The sequence below is a fragment of the Echiichthys vipera genome, assembly GCF_963691815.1.
Source record: "Echiichthys vipera genome assembly, chromosome: 7".
NCBI lineage: Eukaryota > Metazoa > Chordata > Actinopteri > Perciformes > Trachinidae > Echiichthys > Echiichthys vipera.
The window spans coordinates 12,407,688-12,426,591 of record NC_139832.1 but is presented as its reverse complement, the minus strand read 5'-3'; the positions used below and the strand labels follow the sequence as shown (position 1 = coordinate 12,426,591).

Sequence of the window (18,904 nt, the reverse complement as noted above, 5' to 3'; positions counted from 1 at the left end):
TTGCTGCAGACTGATTTGATTCATGTTTAACCCTGCTTTGTTTTCCTACTCCCAGCGTACTGCTTTAATCCAGCTCCTCCAAATATTTTACTCTAAACATTTGCAACCTAATTTATAAAGGCTCTGCCAACATCCTACAAAGAAGAGAAAGCTTCTGGTTAATCATTACAAATGTGCACTGCATACAGAAACCAGGGTTATTTTGAGCATATATTTACACCTCTGAAAACAGTGTGTGTGAAGGACCTCTCTGCATGTCTAATGCTATGCTTCAAATGTTCTAGGTGTCCTTGGTACTGTCAGCACTGCAGGCGGGCAACAAAGGCACCCAGGCCTGTATCACAGCAGCCAGCGCTGTTTCTGGCATCATCGCTGACCTGGACACCACCATAATGTTCGCCTCAGCTGGAACACTGAGCCCTGAGAATGAAGAGTCTTTTGCTGATCACAGGTGCAATGACCTTTACCAAGATATGATGTGAAGTGATAACCTCTAATCACCAAAAACGAGATACATTTGATGATTAAAAAAAAGAGCTTATAATAGGTTTTGTGAGCACAAGGGTAATATAACTTATTATTTGTATGCTATGAGTTAACTTACTAAGATTTCTGTTTGGTTTTTACAATGTTACACCAGAGCGGCCCTTTTCTTCTGATGACTCACTCATTTTGGCAATAAAGCTCAGTATTGACGTGCATTTCACATAACAAATGTACATTTAAATGTGCCTTTACTAAACACACACACTCTTGTCAGAAGAGCAACAGCTTCCTTTCATTTTGCTAGTATTTGAGTGTGACTGTGGAGCAGATTGTGACACGTGTCCCTTCCCTCAGGGAGAGCATCTTGAAGACAGCTAAGGCACTGGTGGAGGACACCAAGCTGCTAGTAGCTGGAGCTGCATCCAGCCAGGAGAAACTGGCCCAGGCTGCCCAGTCCTCAGCCAAAACCATCACCCAGCTCACAGAGGTGGTCAAACTGGGTGCGACTAGCATGGGCTCTGAGGACCCCGAGACACAGGTAATGAATGAGTGAATGAGTGCCTAATACGACCACAGATGTTTAAGCCAAATGTAGTTTTGTTTCTAACAAAGCTCAGTTATTATCATTATACATTACGATGAATGTCTTCTATCTTTCTGTACACACAGCATTAGAGTCTCTTTGTAAATGCAGTTTCATCTGATACACATTGTGTCTCCTCTTCCCTCTGTGTATATGCCTCTATCTCTGCCCTTCACTAAGTCTGCAGTATCATGACTAGGTGGGAGTGATAAGGGCTTCACTCTTAAATCCTCTCCCCAGGGTGCAACTGATAAACCCATACTTTGTCCATTGTGCTGTATTGATTCCAGCTCTATCTCTTCAGGTGGTTCTGATAAATGCGGTGCGGGATGTTGCCAAGGCTCTGGCCGAACTCATCAGCGCAACCAAATGTGCCGCCGGCAAACCAGCTGACGACCCGTCTATGTATCAGCTGAAGAGTGCTGCCAAGGTAAAGGCACCGTATTTACAAATTACTATCATTTCTGTTTTAGCTATGTATTGATTTGTATTTTAAAAATGTTATCTTTGTTTTAATGCTATGTTTATTTTGGTGGAACTGGCACAGATCACACAGTGCATGTGTGTGTGAGAGAGAGGGTTAGTTTGTTTTACTGAGAACAATCTGTAACCACAAGACTACCTCCACTGTGACTGTACTCTACCTCTACTTCATTTAAGTATTTTTTATCAGGCTATTGTAGTTTTTGAATCATCAGATATCCTGCTGAGCTTATTGAGCCATCAGTCACATGACTGTCAAGAACTGATCTCAGTGAAGTAAACCCCAGCCTAACAATTCTATTTGTTATATCAAACCAGTTTTGTTTACATAATTGAAAAACATGAGTTTGCCTCAGAGTGCTTTAAAAATGTCTTTGAAAAATGTTATTTTTTTCCCCCATTTGCTGAGACAATATCCTGACAGCACTGTGAGACGGACGATCCGTGAAAAAGGAATGCACCTCTACCTTCACCTTCTTCTTCCTGTCTGCTCCTAATGGCATCTGCAAGATTCCTTCGCCCTGGAACTACAACAACCACTCAGAGAGAAGGAGTCTTTGACACGGTGTTGATGACTGTGAAGTGTCTTCAAAAACATATTTTAGTTCACCATTTAGCTAAAAAATGAATGAATTTGAGCCAAAACCAAGCATCGCCTGGACATACTTTCTCATTTTGCAGCTAAACGGCACACTAAAATGTGTTTCTGAAAACACTTTTTCAAGTAATAGGCAATATAGTAACAGAATGTTTGTTTATGAGCAGACATTGACACTGCGTCAGAGATTCCTCTGTTCTTATTGGTTGTCGGTCATGTGCAGTGGAATCTAGCAGATGCCATTAGGGGCAAACAGAAAGCATGAGGTAGAGCTACATGACTTTTTCACAGATCACCTCCTCACCTCATCTCATTTTGCTGTCAAGATAAGGCGACAGTTTCAGCAAATATGAAAAAATACATATGTTTACAGAAAGTTACTGACAGCTTTAAGGGGCAAACAAATGAGCAAAACCTGAAGGATTCTTCTTCAAGACCATAGGGACATGCTACAAGTTATAACAAAAAGTACACAAAAAGTGTATCATAAAGCACATGCAATATAATATAAAGTGCAATAAGTTTAAGAGCCTGGATCAGAGAAAATATGTTAAATAAATTCCAGGTGCAGTCAAAGGCTGCACAATACATGCATAAGAATGGAGAGACTCATTTAACTCTTGTGACAACTTCACACCAGCTGAAGAATTAAAAACTGGAGATCAGAGCTTTAGCATTTAACCCAGGTGCAGCTGCAGAAACCAATAGAGAACCAAACATGTACCTCCAAACCAAAGATTTGCTAGTCTTCTGCAAACATCCTCATATTATTTATTTATTAATCTCACAACTGTCATCCCAAGCACAGCATGTAACTCTAACTCTGTTGGATGGGGTTTCTTATGTTTTCTCATCTAAATGGAATTAGGGCCACCCATGGACCTGGTTATGTTGACAGATTGTTTCTGTTCCTCCAGCATATGGTGACCTCCAAATGGGACCCTCTCAAACTCCTGGCGATCATGTTGCTCACATTCCTGACCTAACAATGTACACTTTGCTGAATGCACCACTGACTATGAATAAAACTTGATTTTTTTTTTTTCTAACCTAGGTGTCTGTGAATAAACTGTATTACAAGTAGTAAATCATCCTCCTTTAATTTGAAATACATCCCTCGCAGGCTTCTCTTTCTTCAGCAGCTGAGGGCTTTCATTTTCACTACAAAAGCACCTTCAAAACATGTTACATTATTCACTGTAATAGAATCAGTGAAGGAGGAGGCAAAATCATTTTGTCTTTTTTTTTAAAGCTGAGGAGAAAGAGCTCCACCTCCTGGACTGACTGAGGCTCATCATATCCTCCTTTCATTGACAGGTCATGGTGACCAACGTGACGTCTCTTCTTAAAACGGTAAAGGCAGTGGAGGATGAAGCCACTCGCGGGACGAGGGCACTGGAGGCCACCATTGAGTGCATCAAGCAGGAGCTGACAGTAAGAGTGCCTCACAGGCAGGACCTCTTCTTTATGGTCATTTGAGAGTCAACTGTCAAGCTGGCTCAAAGAGGGTCAGGGATATCTATGTCTATTCTGAACATAACAGGGGAGATTTTTGTTCTTCTACCTTTATTATCTGTCGAGCTCCTCTCCTCCTTCCCTCTTTGCCCCTGCTGGTTTGTCACAGTTCTTATCAGGGTCTGGGTAGCAGGCGCAGGCAGAGTGAGAATGGAAGAATGTTTCCAGAGCTTGTTTTGTAATTTACTGCTAATCCTTATCAGAGGATCCCCAGCCCGAGAGGAAGCTTTACCAAGAGCTCCAGACAAATTCAACAGTCTACCTAACTCCTTATTCTACAGCCACACATCTCAAGATGTCATGTCTGCCTCACTTGTTTACATGTGCACTTCTTGATCTCTTCTTTGCGAATATTCCCGTCTATATTACTACCATCTGAGCCCATGTTATGCCCATATCCAACTACCTGTGTCTGTGGGTCTTCATCATGTTAGGTCTTCCAGTCCAAGGATGTCCCAGACAAGTCCACCACACCCGAGGAATTCATCCGCATGACAAAGGGCATCACCCTAGCAACGGCCAAGGCAGTGGCTGCGGGCAACTCTGCTCAGCAGGAGGACGTAATCGCCACTGCCAACCTGAGCCGCAAAGCCATCTCTGATATGCTGACTAGCTGCAAGGTGCTAATCCACACTGTCCTGCCAGAAGAGGCCTCACACAGATATCACTGGGCTGCCAGGGAACATGTGAGCCCAGCCTGCTGAGAGCAGATAGGACATTAGAGTCTAGTCCACTTTATGACTCAGTCACTCAGTCACAGTCAAGTCGTGCAATAGAGCATCAGTCATGATGCACTTCAGTGATAGTAGAGCTCTTACAACAGAAAAATAGATATAGTAATACTTAATTGTAGGCTATGCATTTGCAAATCAAGGTATAACAAACATTTGTGAAGAATTCAGGTTATTTATTAGCTATGCATGTGATTTGTACTATATGATGTGCACATCCCAGACCTCACATTTTTACTTGTATATCCGGAGTGTGTTAAATCTTAACATTCAAATGCCTTTTTTATAAATTCACCCTACAATATTGTTTTCTTACCTTTTCAGCAAGCAACTTGCCACCCAGAAGTGGGCGAGGAATTGAGGAGCAAGGCCCTGCAGTATGGCTCTGAGTGCACAGCTGGATACATCAACCTTCTGGAGCAAGTCCTGCAGGTAAGAATGAACAGTGACAGGTCTCATGAATAACGGATCCAAGTGGGGTGTGTGTGTGTGTGTGTGTGTGTGTGTGTGTGTGTGTGTGTGTGTGTGTGTGTGTGTGTGTGTGTGTGTGTGTGTGTGTGTGTGTGTGTGTGTGTGTGTGTGTGTGTGTGTGTGTGTGTGTGTGTGTGTGTGTGTGTGTGTGTGTGTGTGTGTGTGTGTGTGTGTGTGTGTGTGTGTGTGTGTGTGTGTGTGTGTGTGTGTGTGTGTGTGTGTGTGTGTGTGTGTGTATGTGTATGTGTATGTGTATGTGTGTGTGTCGGTGTGTGTGTGTCGGTGTGTGTGTGTGTGTGTACTATTACCAAGTGAGGTTTCACAGGTCTCCTCTGCAGGATTAAATCCTCTGATGCTTGAAGAAAAACGTTCCTGGCTACCTGTCAGTCATGCTTTTGTTTACTGTAGCATCACCTCAACTATAAATAATTAGGCTGGTGATATTCTAATGTTTTTCTTATTGACAATAGATCCCACAAAGCAACAATAAATTGATGCTACAAACAAGTATAATCTGTTTAGCCAAAGCCTGTTGTGTCTTATTCTTCTATGCCGCAGACCTCTATTATTGTCAAGAAACTTTAAAAAACACATGCATGAGCTACACTGCTGCACTGTGTGGCTTGTTCTTCATTATGAAGAACATGAACGCGTTAGTTTATTTCAAATCGATCCTGCATGCTGTACATGGTCCTGGTGCTGCAAATACTCAAGAGTACATCAAATGTGTATTAATCCACAGCTGAAAACAACTAATTTTCTGCTGTTTAAGTAATGTTTTCAAAAAGTAAAATAAAATTCTACACTGCCCAGCTATGTTAGGAATTGAATCAGCCTTTTACAAAAAATAAACAATGTATTCTTGACCTCTTTTAAACGATTGACATCTTTGTATGAACAAATAGGCTTGTTGGTGAGAGTTATAGTCAGGGGAGAGAAGTCACATTATTAGTTTAGGCTATTATTGAGGCTTGTTGCCAGTAAGAAAACTGTAATGCCAGCTTTATCCTTGAAAGACATTCTCATGAATGATTACCAGACATGCATAATGAATGACAAAACTGAAGACTTTAAAATTGCTTTATGGTCACATTACACATCTGTCTGCAACCACATTCATCTTAGAAATACACCTTGTTGCATAAATCTGCATTTTAATCAGCAAAACATTTTGTAGGATGTAGCAGTGGCTAATTGATATAACTTAATTAATTATCTCACTTCCATAATTAGTTTGGAGTACATCGTGTTGACTTTGGCAGGACATTAGCCACTAAAAGTACCTTGTGTTTTAATTTGTGGTGAGTGTGCTGTCGCTGCATCACCAAGTTAATTATTAATGTTGCCAAGTTATTTTTTTGTTGACAAAACATATATCAGTTATGTTTATGATACTATCAATGGTAGTTATATGAATGTTAGAAATATAGTATTCTTTGCACTCTTGCTCATCTTTCAAATTATGTGTGTGTGTGTGTGTGTGTGTGTGTGTGTGTGTGTGTGTGTGTGTGTGTGTGTGTGTGTGTGTGTGTGTGTGTGTGTGTGTGTGTGTGTGTGTGTGTGTGTGTGTGTGTGTGTGTGTGTGTGTGTGTGTGTGTGTGTGTGTGTGTGTGTGTGTGTGTGTGTGTGTGTGTGTGTGTGTGTGTGTGTGTGTGTGTGTGTGCACGGATATTTACTGTGTGTGTTGGGCTCCTATTCTCAGGTGCTGCACAGGCCCCTGCCTGAGCAGAAGCAGCAGCTGGCCTTACACTCGAAGCATGTGGCAGCGTGTGTGACAGAGCTCGTCCAGACAGCTGAGGCCATGAAAGGTGAGGCCACACACAGAAGTTAGGCTTGACAACCTTTAGTTACCGGTGACCCCGTTTTGACTGATGTCAGAATTATATGGACCACTGGAAACCTGAAAGCTGTGTTTATTTAGTATTTCAAGTGTTTATGGTAACTTATAAAACAGTATAATGCTATTTCATTATGTGACAGAATTTTACAGAAGCTTGAGTGCTGTCCAAAAATTGTTGGCAGCAGATGCAGGTTTTAGAATGACTGTGAGACATTATATCCACTGCAGTGTAAAACTGAGAAAGCTGAAATTGCAAAATACAGTCAGTTTGGAACAAGAGGCTTTCCATGAGGAGCCAACTCAATTTGATAAAATGTATGATAAAAAACATGACAGGATTGTGGAGATGTTAGAGATTAGTCAAAGGAGGCTTAATCCTCTAATGCATGAATGATATTCTGGTGTTATTGAGTCCACCACCAACCCTGTCTGCGTCTGTAATAAAGATAGGTCATGAAAATCACTTCAGAATATTGAAATCGCACCACAGAGTGATTGCGGTACAAATTGTTCCAAATTAAGCTCCGTAGGATGGTTATGAAACAGAGTGTTTCCTATAGAAGCTGCACTGCTGCATCTGACAGGAGGAATAGATTGTGTTTGGATGAGAATTAGATTTCAGCGTATAGCCTGGGACCCAGCGGGGCTATCCACTTCACCTCTCTAATGTCCCATGTGCTCTCTCCCTCTCTCTCCCCCTCTCTTCCCTTGCTGCCTCAGATGGAGGTAAGTGGGATATGGTGTGTTTTGTTCCTCCAGATCAACTTTCATAGTCAGAAGGAGGTAGCCGAATAGACGGCTTCGGGGGTGGGGGTGCAGAACAGATTTCCCCAGAGCTCAGCGTAATCTATGAAAACATCGTTCCATCTGCTTTACCAAGCTGTTCCCAAACAGCTCCATTTTATGGGCACTTAAAAACCTATAAAAAAGACAATGATCCATCAAATGTGCATTTCTTCTAACTTTCCGTTTATCTTATTTAACTTTGAGGCATTACTGTCATACTGCAAACAGTTATTCGGAGTGTAGCTGTAGTAGGTGGAGATTTAGCATCTCTTTGATGCTTGAACTATGTGAATATCGGTGAAGCATCATTTGAATGTACTGGTGTTTATGTTTAAATTAAAAAAGCATGTGATAATCGACGTCTGGGTATGTGTTGATCCCTCTCAGGTATGGAGTGTGTGGACCCCGAAGACCCAACTGTCATCGCTGAGACTGAGCTCCTAGGAGCAGCAGCGTCCATTGAAGCTGCAGCCAAGAAACTAGAGCAGCTGAAACCCAGAGCCAAGCCCAAGGTATAAGTGCCCCCTTCAACCCTTTCCACCGACACAAACACACACACAGCTTTTTGCCATTAATCAGCAGGGAGACGATGATGTGGGCCGAAGGTAGGAAAGGTGACACTGACTTTGAAGTGGAGTCATCTTTTTCAGCGACTGAGCTGCTATCTCGATGTCATTAACAGAGAAGAAAAATGATTCTCCCTTACTCATACCCTGTTGACTCAGACTGCTGGTCCAGTGAGCTAACATATGATGCTCGGAAAACTTCTTCAAAGGCACTTTTGGACATTATTTTGAGTTGTGTTGCCAGGAGATGCAATTACACTGCTGGGTCCTCAAGCTTATGTTGGAAAGAGTTCAAATGTGTGATTAACTGCGGTGACCCTCTCCAAAAGAGAGGGCCTCTGTCTTTTTGAGCATATTCCCTTTGTTTTATTGCAGTCTTCCTCAATTGTAAACTTAGCTGGGGGAGGCTTTTTCAGCCTGTTCATCTCCCATCCCCATGCTGGTATCGCCTAAACAACTTTACCTTGTAATTTGCAGAGAAAATAGGCTAAAGATGGGAGCTGGTAGTGTGAGTGATAGTGCTTTTGGAAAGCGATACGACTTTCATGTTGTTCTTCATGTCTGCCACAAAGAGTTGTGTTTGTGGTGTGCTACTGTGGTCTTCTGTTGCTTGTTTATCCGTCTCTGGAGACTGGATAGTTGGATCCTTGTGTCTTCCTTCTGTGCCTGTAGTGCTTTCCCCCTGTTCCATACCTCGTCCTGCCAACAGAGTGATTGTCAGTTCACCCCTCTGCCCATATGATATGAATTAAACTTTATTTAGGCCACTTTTAAAGGACTTAATAATAAAGAAAAAAAGAAAAGGTGGGCTGGGATTGCCTTCACACAGCTCTCACAGACACACAGAGGGAGTGTGACTTCATTACTCGACTATATCTTTACATAGAAAATATTTGTTTGCTGCTATATTTATTAATTAATGTTGAGTACAACTCATTTAAAGCCCATGTAATACCACCATTGTGTTGAAAGGGGATTAGTGAGTGAAAGGCTTTACCTCTTTTCAGATGCCAGTGTCTCCCTCCAGTGGTCTAATAGGAAACAAGCTTTACCAAATAGCTTTTAATGTGGGTAGCACAGAGTACCACTGAATTCTAGCAATCAGAAATACAATACAATATAATTTGCTTCTATTCTTGAATATTAATATATATATACAAGCATAAGCATAGAGAAAATATAAGAAAAAAGAAATAAGTATGTACAAATATGAACATTATACTACAATGTATATAAAAAATAAAAAATATATAAGAAGTAGTATTTATGACATGAGTTCACAGCGATATAATTTTTTTAAATCACGATAATGTTTTACCTCTTTTTTTAAGACTTTGTGCTGACAAAATAGCACACATTATCCTTAAATGCATGCAGTCACCCTAATAGCCCATCAGATTGAAATAGGTGTTATTTGTCTTTGGATTCTCCTTCTTCCTCCTCTTCACTCCCTCTGCTCTCTGGTCCTTCGTCCCTCCCACCCTATAAGGAGGAAGGGCTCTTTTCTGTTCCCAGCATGCTTCCTTGCCCTTCACCCCTCCCCCTCCCTCTGAGCCGTTGTAGACCTGGAAGCCTTCTCTGCAGGGCTCTGTCTGATATGTTTGATATATTAGGTTGTTATTCAGTCCAACTATATATCAAACATATTCCTACAGTGTCCCGCCCTGTCTCCAGCCAAGTGTGCCTTATATGTTTCTGGAGGTCTGTGGTCAATCACATACTGTTGACTGCTGAGGCTGAGATTTGTTAACTTTCTCTGAACTGATGCCCTGTGTTTCTTCATACTGGTGTTTAGTTCAGGTTTGGGAAATGGGACCTCATGTTCCATTGTGCTTTTTGTGAAAGTTGAATTATAGGTTTTAGGCAAGGCATTAGCAACCATTGAGAACACTGAGGTCATTCACTCAGTATTTTGTTAGTTTTAGGAAGCTGGAAGGGGGTTGTATACTACAATATAAAATAAATACTTAGTATATATTTTATCTGGTTTTTTTTTATTTTCTTTATGCAAATTCTACTTATTTTAGGCCCATCAATAATATATACGGGATTCAATATTTCCCCACCAGAAGTTTATTCCTGGCAGTGTAGAAAAGGAAAATCAACATTTAGACCATCATTTTGTGGAGTTAAACTTATACGCATACGGTAATACAAATTGACTCATGATCATAATATTTATAAAATCCTGGTTATGGCCCAGTTGACCTGGTGAAATAATAATGGAAATTATTTTTTGATTGTAGGATACTGTAATTGTAAGTCTAAATTAATATGTGGTTTTACTTTCAGCAGGCAGATGAGACGCTGGATTTTGAGGAGCAGATCTTAGAAGCAGCAAAGTCCATCGCTGCAGCGACTAGCGCTCTTGTTAAATCGGCATCTGCAGCTCAGAGAGAACTGGTGGCACAAGGCAAGGTCAGTCAACACACCTATTCAGACACTCAGAAAGATTCTGTCCTCATTATATAAATTAACATATACATTATTTAATTCAATCACATTACTATTTCCACTTCAGGTGGGATCAAATCTAGCCAATGCAGTGGATGACGGCCAGTGGTCCCAGGGTCTCATATCAGCTGTAAGTTCCCATTCAACACATTCCAATTACTGTACAAGCTTTTTTAAGGTTACCCAAAAGCATGTGTGAATTTGTTCCTAACTGTAGGCGCGTATGGTAGCGGCAGCCACCAGTAGCCTATGTGAGGCAGCTAACGCCTCAGTGCAGGGCCACGCCAGCGAGGAGAAGCTCATCTCTTCAGCCAAACAGGTTGCGGCATCCACGGCTCAGCTGCTGGTGGCCTGCAAGGTGAAGGCCGACCAGGATTCTGAAGCCATGAGGAGACTACAGGTAACTCTGAGACACAGTTTTTTATTTGTCCACAGAAACTGTGTGCACAATATGCACATGTATTGCCTGCTTGTTAACTTTGAGATTATCTGTTTGAAGGCCGCTGGTAACGCGGTGAAGCGAGCTTCAGACAACCTGGTGAAGGCGGCTCAGAAAGCAGCATTTGACAAGACTGAAGATGACAGCGTGGTGGTAAAGACCAAATTTGTTGGAGGCATAGCTCAGGTGAGATAAGATCCTAAAAAAGGGTTTATGTTAGACCATGAACAGAATTCATTTTTATTGTGTGATCTGCCCTTTTCACTGCACTGATATGCCAAAATGCCACAGCTGTTTTTCCAAAACTCTGATGAGTCGGATAAACAGCCCACCGGCTTCATTTCAAAGCTGTTTACCAGGTTTACCAGACACCCACAGCTGCAAAAACATAACATCTCTTGAAGATTTGAGAACTGGCTTTCTTTTCATCTTTACAAAAGTTTAAACTTTGAGTGAGTGTCTCTTTTTCAAAACTCCAGGGGGACACAGGAAGCTTTACTTTTCGTCTTGATTGATTGAGCTCCTGTTTCTATCAGTGGTGCACCCCATCTGAGCATCAGGGAGGCTTACTGTCTCACTGGTGTCTGAGGTTTGGGCGGCGGTGTCTCTTTAACCATCTAGTAGACTGTGATCGACCATTTATTTATTTTTTTGTATTTTCTTACTACTATTAGACATTTTTATTACAAAACACTTCATGGAATGATTAATTCTTATTGAGTGAGTGACAGCTAGAGCAGTTATTTTAAGTATTTTGCTGTAATGTTAAATGCTTCTTCGATAAGATAAGATATTCCTTAATTAGTCCTACAAAGGGGAAATTTCCTTTTTCACAGCAGCAAAGTGGATAGCACACATAGAAGAAGCATCAATAAGAAACAATAAATTGTAGAACATAAACAAAAACAAAAATATGAACAATATAAACACAGGGAAATATAAAATATAAGAATAACGGGAACATTTCTACATTCTCCATTATTCTCAACTTATATAAATATGTAGACATTTTCGGAAGGTTTTGGGTTATTTTACTAACCATATTTAAGCCATTACTTACTGTAATTAGAAGATGCGGTTTACTGTATTTACTCCAATGTGTTGTGCTTGGTCCTAACAGCCTATACAGTGTGAGCTGTGAGCTATTGGTTTACCATGTCAAGCTTTCCACAGGAATGGGATTATGATGAGTGGAAGGCACACTTTTCTGTCATCTGTTCCCCTTTTTGTGATCTGTTCTCCTCAGATCATTGCTGCTCAGGAGGAAATGCTGAGGAAGGAGCGAGAGCTGGAGGAAGCCCGGAAGAAGCTGGCTCAGATCCGACAGCAGCAGTACAAGTTCCTGCCGAGCGAGCTGAGGGAGGATGAGGGCTGATTGGCAGACGGGATGTGCACCGCGCTGATGACACCCTTTTGTCATGGGGAGATGTTGCCAATGTACGATTGGCTGCTTTGCTCTCATATAACCGAGGAATATACAGCACTTGAAACAGGCCTGTTTGGTGAGAAAAACAAGTGCCTGTGCTCTGTAGTGTATTTGTGCGCGTGTATGTGTGTGTGTGTGTGTGTTTGTGTGTGTGTGTGTGTGTGACGTGTGTATGTATTTGTCAGTGAACGGCATTGACATTCAGAGTTCAAAAGGAAGACGGACGTTACGGTTGTCACTGAGGCAGTTTGATAAAGTTGTACGATAAACGTATCATTGCTTTGTGAGTGTTAGCTGCATCATGAGCATTCCCGACTGTTACAATCACAAATGGAAGATGTTACGAATGCAGAAATCCTCTATAATCACTGAATGTTCTATAATTGTTGAAGGTTTAGAGCAAATAGAAATGAACTGATGGTATTTTTGCAACTGGCAGAACAAACCTAAGGGTCCATAGCTTGTATTCTAAATATAAAAACCTCAAAGGGTTATTAAAAAGGCAGGAGGGGGATACCTCATGTTACCACAGGCTTGCATGCACCAAAATGTCTATACATATCAATGAAGCTACTAACCAATAGAGTAGTATAGCTTGGAAAGGCACTTGTATTTTATTAATAAAAATGTGAATTTTGGGATTGCTGTTAAACCAGCTAATCCTTGGAAATAATGGATTCTGATTAAACTATGTTGTCCAGCTTGACGCCAACAATGAGGGGTTCTGATTGGAGTAAATAAATAAATAACAGACCACTGGCCAATACTAGCTAAAAAGATATATATTCTTGGCATATTTTTTTCTTAAAGAGCAGACAGGTGTTATTTGGAGAGTCTGGACTTATAACCCCATCAGTTCTTCACTCACATACACAGAGTGTATGCGTAAGGAATATATGGATATGTTTACATTATTCGTCATGTGAGTTCTCTCTTGTTTAATTCCACTCCCATTAACACTGGCCAGATTTTTTTCCGGGTACCCACTGTACTGTACACACACACACAGAAAGTTATTCTCCACCAGTCACTGCCGTGTCATGGTAAAGGCATTTTCACTTTAGACTGACTGTCTATAGCAATACATTACACTGAACATCCTAGCAAGATAACAACGGAAGTCTGTGCTGTTATTGGTTGAAAGATTGGTTATGTGCAATGCTATTTGGCTTTGGGCTCTTGAATGAAATGAGCATACTGTATATTATGCACTGAAGTTGCTCATAAACATACGCACTGAAGACGGCAATTTAAAGCTTCCATTGTAGTAAATGTAGGACATTCTCCGTACAAACTAGAAGGAAAAAAACAGCTTCAAACGCTGATTAAAACTAATTCAATGTCTCTTTTCTTTAGTATATTAGTGTATGATCTATTGGAAATTTTGAGCACTTCATCTCCTCAGTCTGTTCATGCCAGTGTCTGGACTGCATTGTGTACTAGTGCCTTACTGGAGTCTGCCCTGCAAGCAGCTGAAGATCAGGCTGAGTGGGAGCCTGAGCCTTGTCCTCTCTGGATCAGAACATTATGCCAGTCTAATCCCCATCGGGGTCTTAATAAACTGTCACCTAGTCCTTTGCCATACAATACAATGCCTTGGCTGGTGGCCTACTTGCCTACAATATTATAATGCTGATATAAAAGGGCATCTGTGGATACCTTAGGATTTCGAGACCATGTTGGAAGACTAACACTAGACTGCATTCCATGAGCATGTGGCAATTTGTGTTTGAAGTTGAGGAATTGTTGAAATCATTATGCCAAGTCCCTCTTAAATGTTGGACTTAATAACTTCCTTGTTTCATTATCTAACCACTGTATTAAAATATATATAAATATATGTTTTTATGAGTAAATGTAAGAATTACCCTGAAATATATTGTCTAACTGATTTGTCCAAGTATTAACAGAAATAGAAAAAGTTACTAGCTCTGTTCTGAATAGTTGTTGTGCTTTCTTTAACAGACTGCATTAGTTTTATGATTTGATGCTGTATGTATAATATTTATCTGGTCACAAAAGTATTTTTTGTATTCACCAAAAATAAAGAGTTTCAAAAAAACCTTGCGATTATTATCATTTTTGTTCTTTTTTTTATATCAATGCATGTAGTTGACAAAAGAAAGGGAAAAAAGTCATCCTGCATTTTTTCCAGCAGATGTCAGTATTATCCTTCATAGTTAGTCAGAGGGCTCAGTCGACGTTTAGAGAAATAAGTTCTAGTGGAACGATTGGAGAAGTTAGTCAGACCAAATATGGACATATTGGATGTGCTTTTTCCCTCCTGGTTCACAGACCAGACCTTCAAGTATGCAGTGATTCCCATTTTGATGTTGAGAATGAGAGTTCCATTAATTTTGCTCTCTGGTTTCATAGTTGCACAGCTGAAGAACTTTAAAAGTAGACTCATGCTGACATTTTGTGTGTCTGCTACTGGTGATTACTCAGACTTGAACTTAGGCATGGCCTTTTTTTTTCCCTCAGGTGATACAAAACTTATTTCAATCTGAAGCTGATTCACTTTCTGTGTGTGTAAAGGATGGTTTGAGGTGGCCGGCACAACACACCGAGTCGTCCTAATGAACACCATATTTGGTTGTTTGAGTGTTTTGGTCTCATGCAAGGCCAGGCCACACAGTAAAGAGGGGAAACTGAAGCCATGTATTTATTGGGGAGTGCCTGTCTACTACTCACCCTCTCCCTGCCTTACTGTAAGTCCTAAGGACAGGAGGATGTTTGTCTTGTTAACTTTGGTGTTTGTGCAGGCTACAGAGCTATCAAAACCTCAGCAGATGAACGATGTTAAGCAGAGATGTCGGGTGGTCGCGTTTGTATTCTTATTGTCCTGAACTTCATGACTTCAGGCTGATTAGTAAACCACTGTTATAGCTATGACTTATAGCTAAGTTCCCACAAATGTCCTGCAATTAACTTTTGGCAGCAGAAGCACTATGGTCAGCGTGATAGCTGAAATGAAAATTACTATATCTGTATCAAATATATATATGTATCTTAATCTCTATTTGTTTTTCTATTAATTGGCATTGACAAGACTTTTTAAGTGTAATTTTCCTCCTCATGATAAAAGGTTCGGAGTCCGGATGCATCTTATTGGCACTAGGTTTGATGCCTGATTTTTTACACTTTGGCATATCGCGTTAACCTCCTCAACTCCACAGACTTTTGGCAGGTATATAGTGATAAAGCCTTGTTGTATGGAGCACATTTCAGACCTCCAGAACTTTGTCAAGATCCCAACTTTGGCATAGATGCCAGAAATGCTGAGCTAAATTACAGGGAAATGTGCACGGAATCATGCACAAGACATCTTGACTTTTTTTTTTAAGGTTTTTTTTACATATAATAACCCTTAGCATAAACAGTGCACATCTCTGGCATCCTAAACTTGTGCCATGCCTAATCCCCACAGCCTGGCAGTCATTTAGTTTCAGGCTTTGTTCCACGCTCAAGTTCTCAAAAATGAAGCCACGGTAACCCGGGGCTAAACCAAACGACACTGGGTCAGCTCTCCACTTTCATTATTTTAGCATGAATCTTCAGTATGTTAAATAATCCATGCCAGAGGAACAACAAATGCACTTGGCTTGATATGGGTTTCTTAAATCTATATGTTTATATATTTTCTAGTGTAAATAGGCAAGTTACTGTAGGCTCTGAAGTAATGCTGTGCTGGAATGGAGTAGTGGCTTGTGCTAAGAACAGCCTCGTGAAATTGAGAGTTGTCACACTGGGAAGCTCTGTAGCCAGTTATAGCATGTTAAGAATACTCCTCGAAATTTCAGTGTTTATCAGTTTCTTATTGTGCCTTTTGGGTAATTATTTAGATGGTATAATACTAGACTTAACAAATGTGAAGTAATTAATAAAAATGGGCAGATGTCTCACAACAGAAGAAACCTGCATGTAAATTCACTGTCAATCAGGCCCATGTATTTTTTGTTTTAAAGGGCATTGTGGTCTTTTACGGCATAGAAAGAGGGACTGAGTATCTGCCCTAAGCCAGTTTTCTCTACTTGTAGAGAAAATGATGAAAGAGGAAGTGAGGTTTGGAAAAAATGCACATCGGGGAAGGCTTTTGGGTTTTGGGCTGGGCCGTTTGTCCAAAGCATGCTACTGAAACTTTTTTTCACAGACAACATCTAAATCTGACAGTAATTTTCTTTCTCACGTCTTTGTCAAAACATCAGTGAATAAAACATTCTAGATGTAAGCTTTGGGCAATGCGAGGGATGTTCTCACCCCTTGTCCTTTTTCTTGCTTTTCATGCCTATTCTTCAAGATTTCTATGAAAGTTTACAGAAGGAAAGGAAGGGAATTAACAGTGTTTCAGCAGCTATGTCAAGCCAAGAAACTTGCAGCTTGCCCAAGCTGATAAAACAGTGGAAACCAGCATTGTTGGTTGAATGGCTGTAGTTAATGTTTGGCTTTGGTCCACTTTGTCAGGAAGTCTCACATAGACCAGACCCAAAGATTGTATGTCAGAGTGAACGTAGAACCCATTTAACAAGCTGCAGAGGAAAAATTACCAAACCTTCACAGAAATTTCCGTTCAGCTTTCGTTTTCTCATCATGTATGTTACCTGTTTTGTTTGTGAAGAAGGTGGCTTTAAGACTGAACCGACTTCTGTGTCTGTCTTTAGCCCTTCGTGTTTGTGGATGCTGCCTGTGAAAAGTGTCCATGTAGTGTATGGACTTTGTGTAAACACACTCGCAATGTGTTGGCAATTAAATACTTGGAAAAGGCTGAAGAAAAGGAACAAAATTAAATAGCAGTGACTACTTCTTCCAAAGGTCCTTGTGTTAAAGGGATGCCTGTTGTTTACTCACACTCAAATACCACCCCTGTGTCTGCTCTGAGAAGCAGGGCTTCCAAACATAAACCTGAGAGACAGCAGCTGATGAATGTAAGAGTCTTTAACTCAGGTCTGGAACAAATGACTATTTTAGGTCATCCACATGGTTCTCCCAACATGTTGGCTCCATAACTTATACACAGTACAGCCTTTGATTTAATGAGAATAGTAAACAGAATCTGTAGCGATGACTTCCGTGCTTTCATTTACTCAGAACGTGGCAATTGTCTTTGTTCTGTGAATTAGTTACAGAGCTAAACACCCAAGAAGTGACTGTGGAATTGCTCTAAATGGTTGATTTTGAATGTCATATCTGACAGAAGAGACCATCTGGGGTGGATTGGATTAAATGAAAAACATGCTTTCTATGTAAAATGACAAAAAGTTGGTTCACATAGTCGAACTGCTCAGCTAAATGTTATGGAAGTGATCTTTTGAGTGTCAAGTAACAGCAAGTGGCCCAAATTCTGGCCTTTATGTAATGCTACAGCAGACATAATTCACCCATTTCCATGAGATAACAGGTGGGCGGTGCTTTTATGTGAAGTGTGTTAGTTGCCGTCTCATTCAGAGGGTCCATCCTCTCCTGAGTGACAGTGTTCGCTGTCTGCTTCTCCCATGACGGCACAGCAGCTCCTTTAGCCCTCTTGTAAGGAAGGCAGTATTTCTCAGTCAGCAATGACAGCAGGGCTATATTGGGTCTCAGCTGAGGTTCAAACCCTGGGTGCTAATTTTGGACGACTCCACAAGTAACCATCAGGAATATCTATTAAACACATGTGTTACTCCAACACCCGCTCTTCCAAAGTCAGGCTTTTCCATATGATTTACAGGGATTATTCTTGATTTTGCCCAAATCTTAAACAGTGTTAAGAACGAGCTGTGGAACAGGGGATTCGTCGGTCTCAGACTGTGCTGCCGACTGGAACTGATCCGCGGTGTCTTCTGGGATTTAAGCTGTCTCGAGTGAAATGTGACACTCGTCCTTCCAAACCCTCTGTCTTAATAAGGAAACTTTGCTTGACACTCAGGCCACATTTCTGCAGAGAAAGAAGTCCTTGGCTCCTTTTCTTCTCTCAATCCTGCGGCCTCCCCGCCCTGTATTAAAGCTGAATAAACAGTCCGTTCACTCAGTGCTCAGCAGATTTTTCTCAACACTGATGCCAATTTTTAAGAGAATATTTGGTGTGGGGGCAGCCAAGATGATTAATCAGTGAGACTATTATGTCTTACATGGACAGTTTGCCTGTCTACCCTTCTTCTGCTGTATTTACTCAGCCAGAGACTCCACTGATTACCTTTGATAACCTGCTTTCTTCACAGTCTTTCCCAGGAGTGGAAAGTCACTGCACATTTACTCAAGTACTGTACTGGGAACAATTTTGAGGTCCTTGTACTTTACATGAGTTTTTCCATTTTTATGCTACTTTATACTCCATTTCATAATTTCTAGTAATTTTTCTGATTTAAGTTTTTACACAGAAAACAAGTGATATGCTTATTAAATACAATGCATTGTTAAACTACTTGACTTTAAAAATAACAAGTCAAGTTGGGGCCCGTTTTGTCACATTTCACACAGTTCCACCCAAGAGTGATTTTCCCTCTAAACTTAATTTAAAAGCAACGAAAAGTCCAAAATATTGATACAA

At 40.7% G+C, this 18,904-nt stretch overlaps 1 protein-coding gene across 1 annotated transcript in view; it reads left to right on the top strand.

Annotated features, from left to right (window-relative positions):
* tln2b (talin 2b) overlaps positions 1-12,327 on the top strand; it is a gene marked incomplete at its 3' end in the record, with an annotated part of 77,197 nt that extends 64,870 nt beyond the window's left edge. Inside the window, exons 45-57 of the mRNA XM_083916184.1 lie at positions 285-451; positions 841-1,024; positions 1,374-1,499; positions 3,468-3,584; positions 4,100-4,285; positions 4,721-4,828; positions 6,570-6,675; positions 7,881-8,005; positions 10,352-10,477; positions 10,581-10,643; positions 10,731-10,913; positions 11,013-11,138; positions 12,199-12,327. Of these exons, the coding sequence (XP_083772310.1) occupies positions 285-451; positions 841-1,024; positions 1,374-1,499; positions 3,468-3,584; positions 4,100-4,285; positions 4,721-4,828; positions 6,570-6,675; positions 7,881-8,005; positions 10,352-10,477; positions 10,581-10,643; positions 10,731-10,913; positions 11,013-11,138; positions 12,199-12,327 (1,746 nt within the window). The remainder of the gene's footprint in view (positions 1-284; positions 452-840; positions 1,025-1,373; positions 1,500-3,467; positions 3,585-4,099; positions 4,286-4,720; positions 4,829-6,569; positions 6,676-7,880; positions 8,006-10,351; positions 10,478-10,580; positions 10,644-10,730; positions 10,914-11,012; positions 11,139-12,198) is intronic.
* Between the last annotated feature and the right edge of the window lie 6,577 nt (positions 12,328-18,904).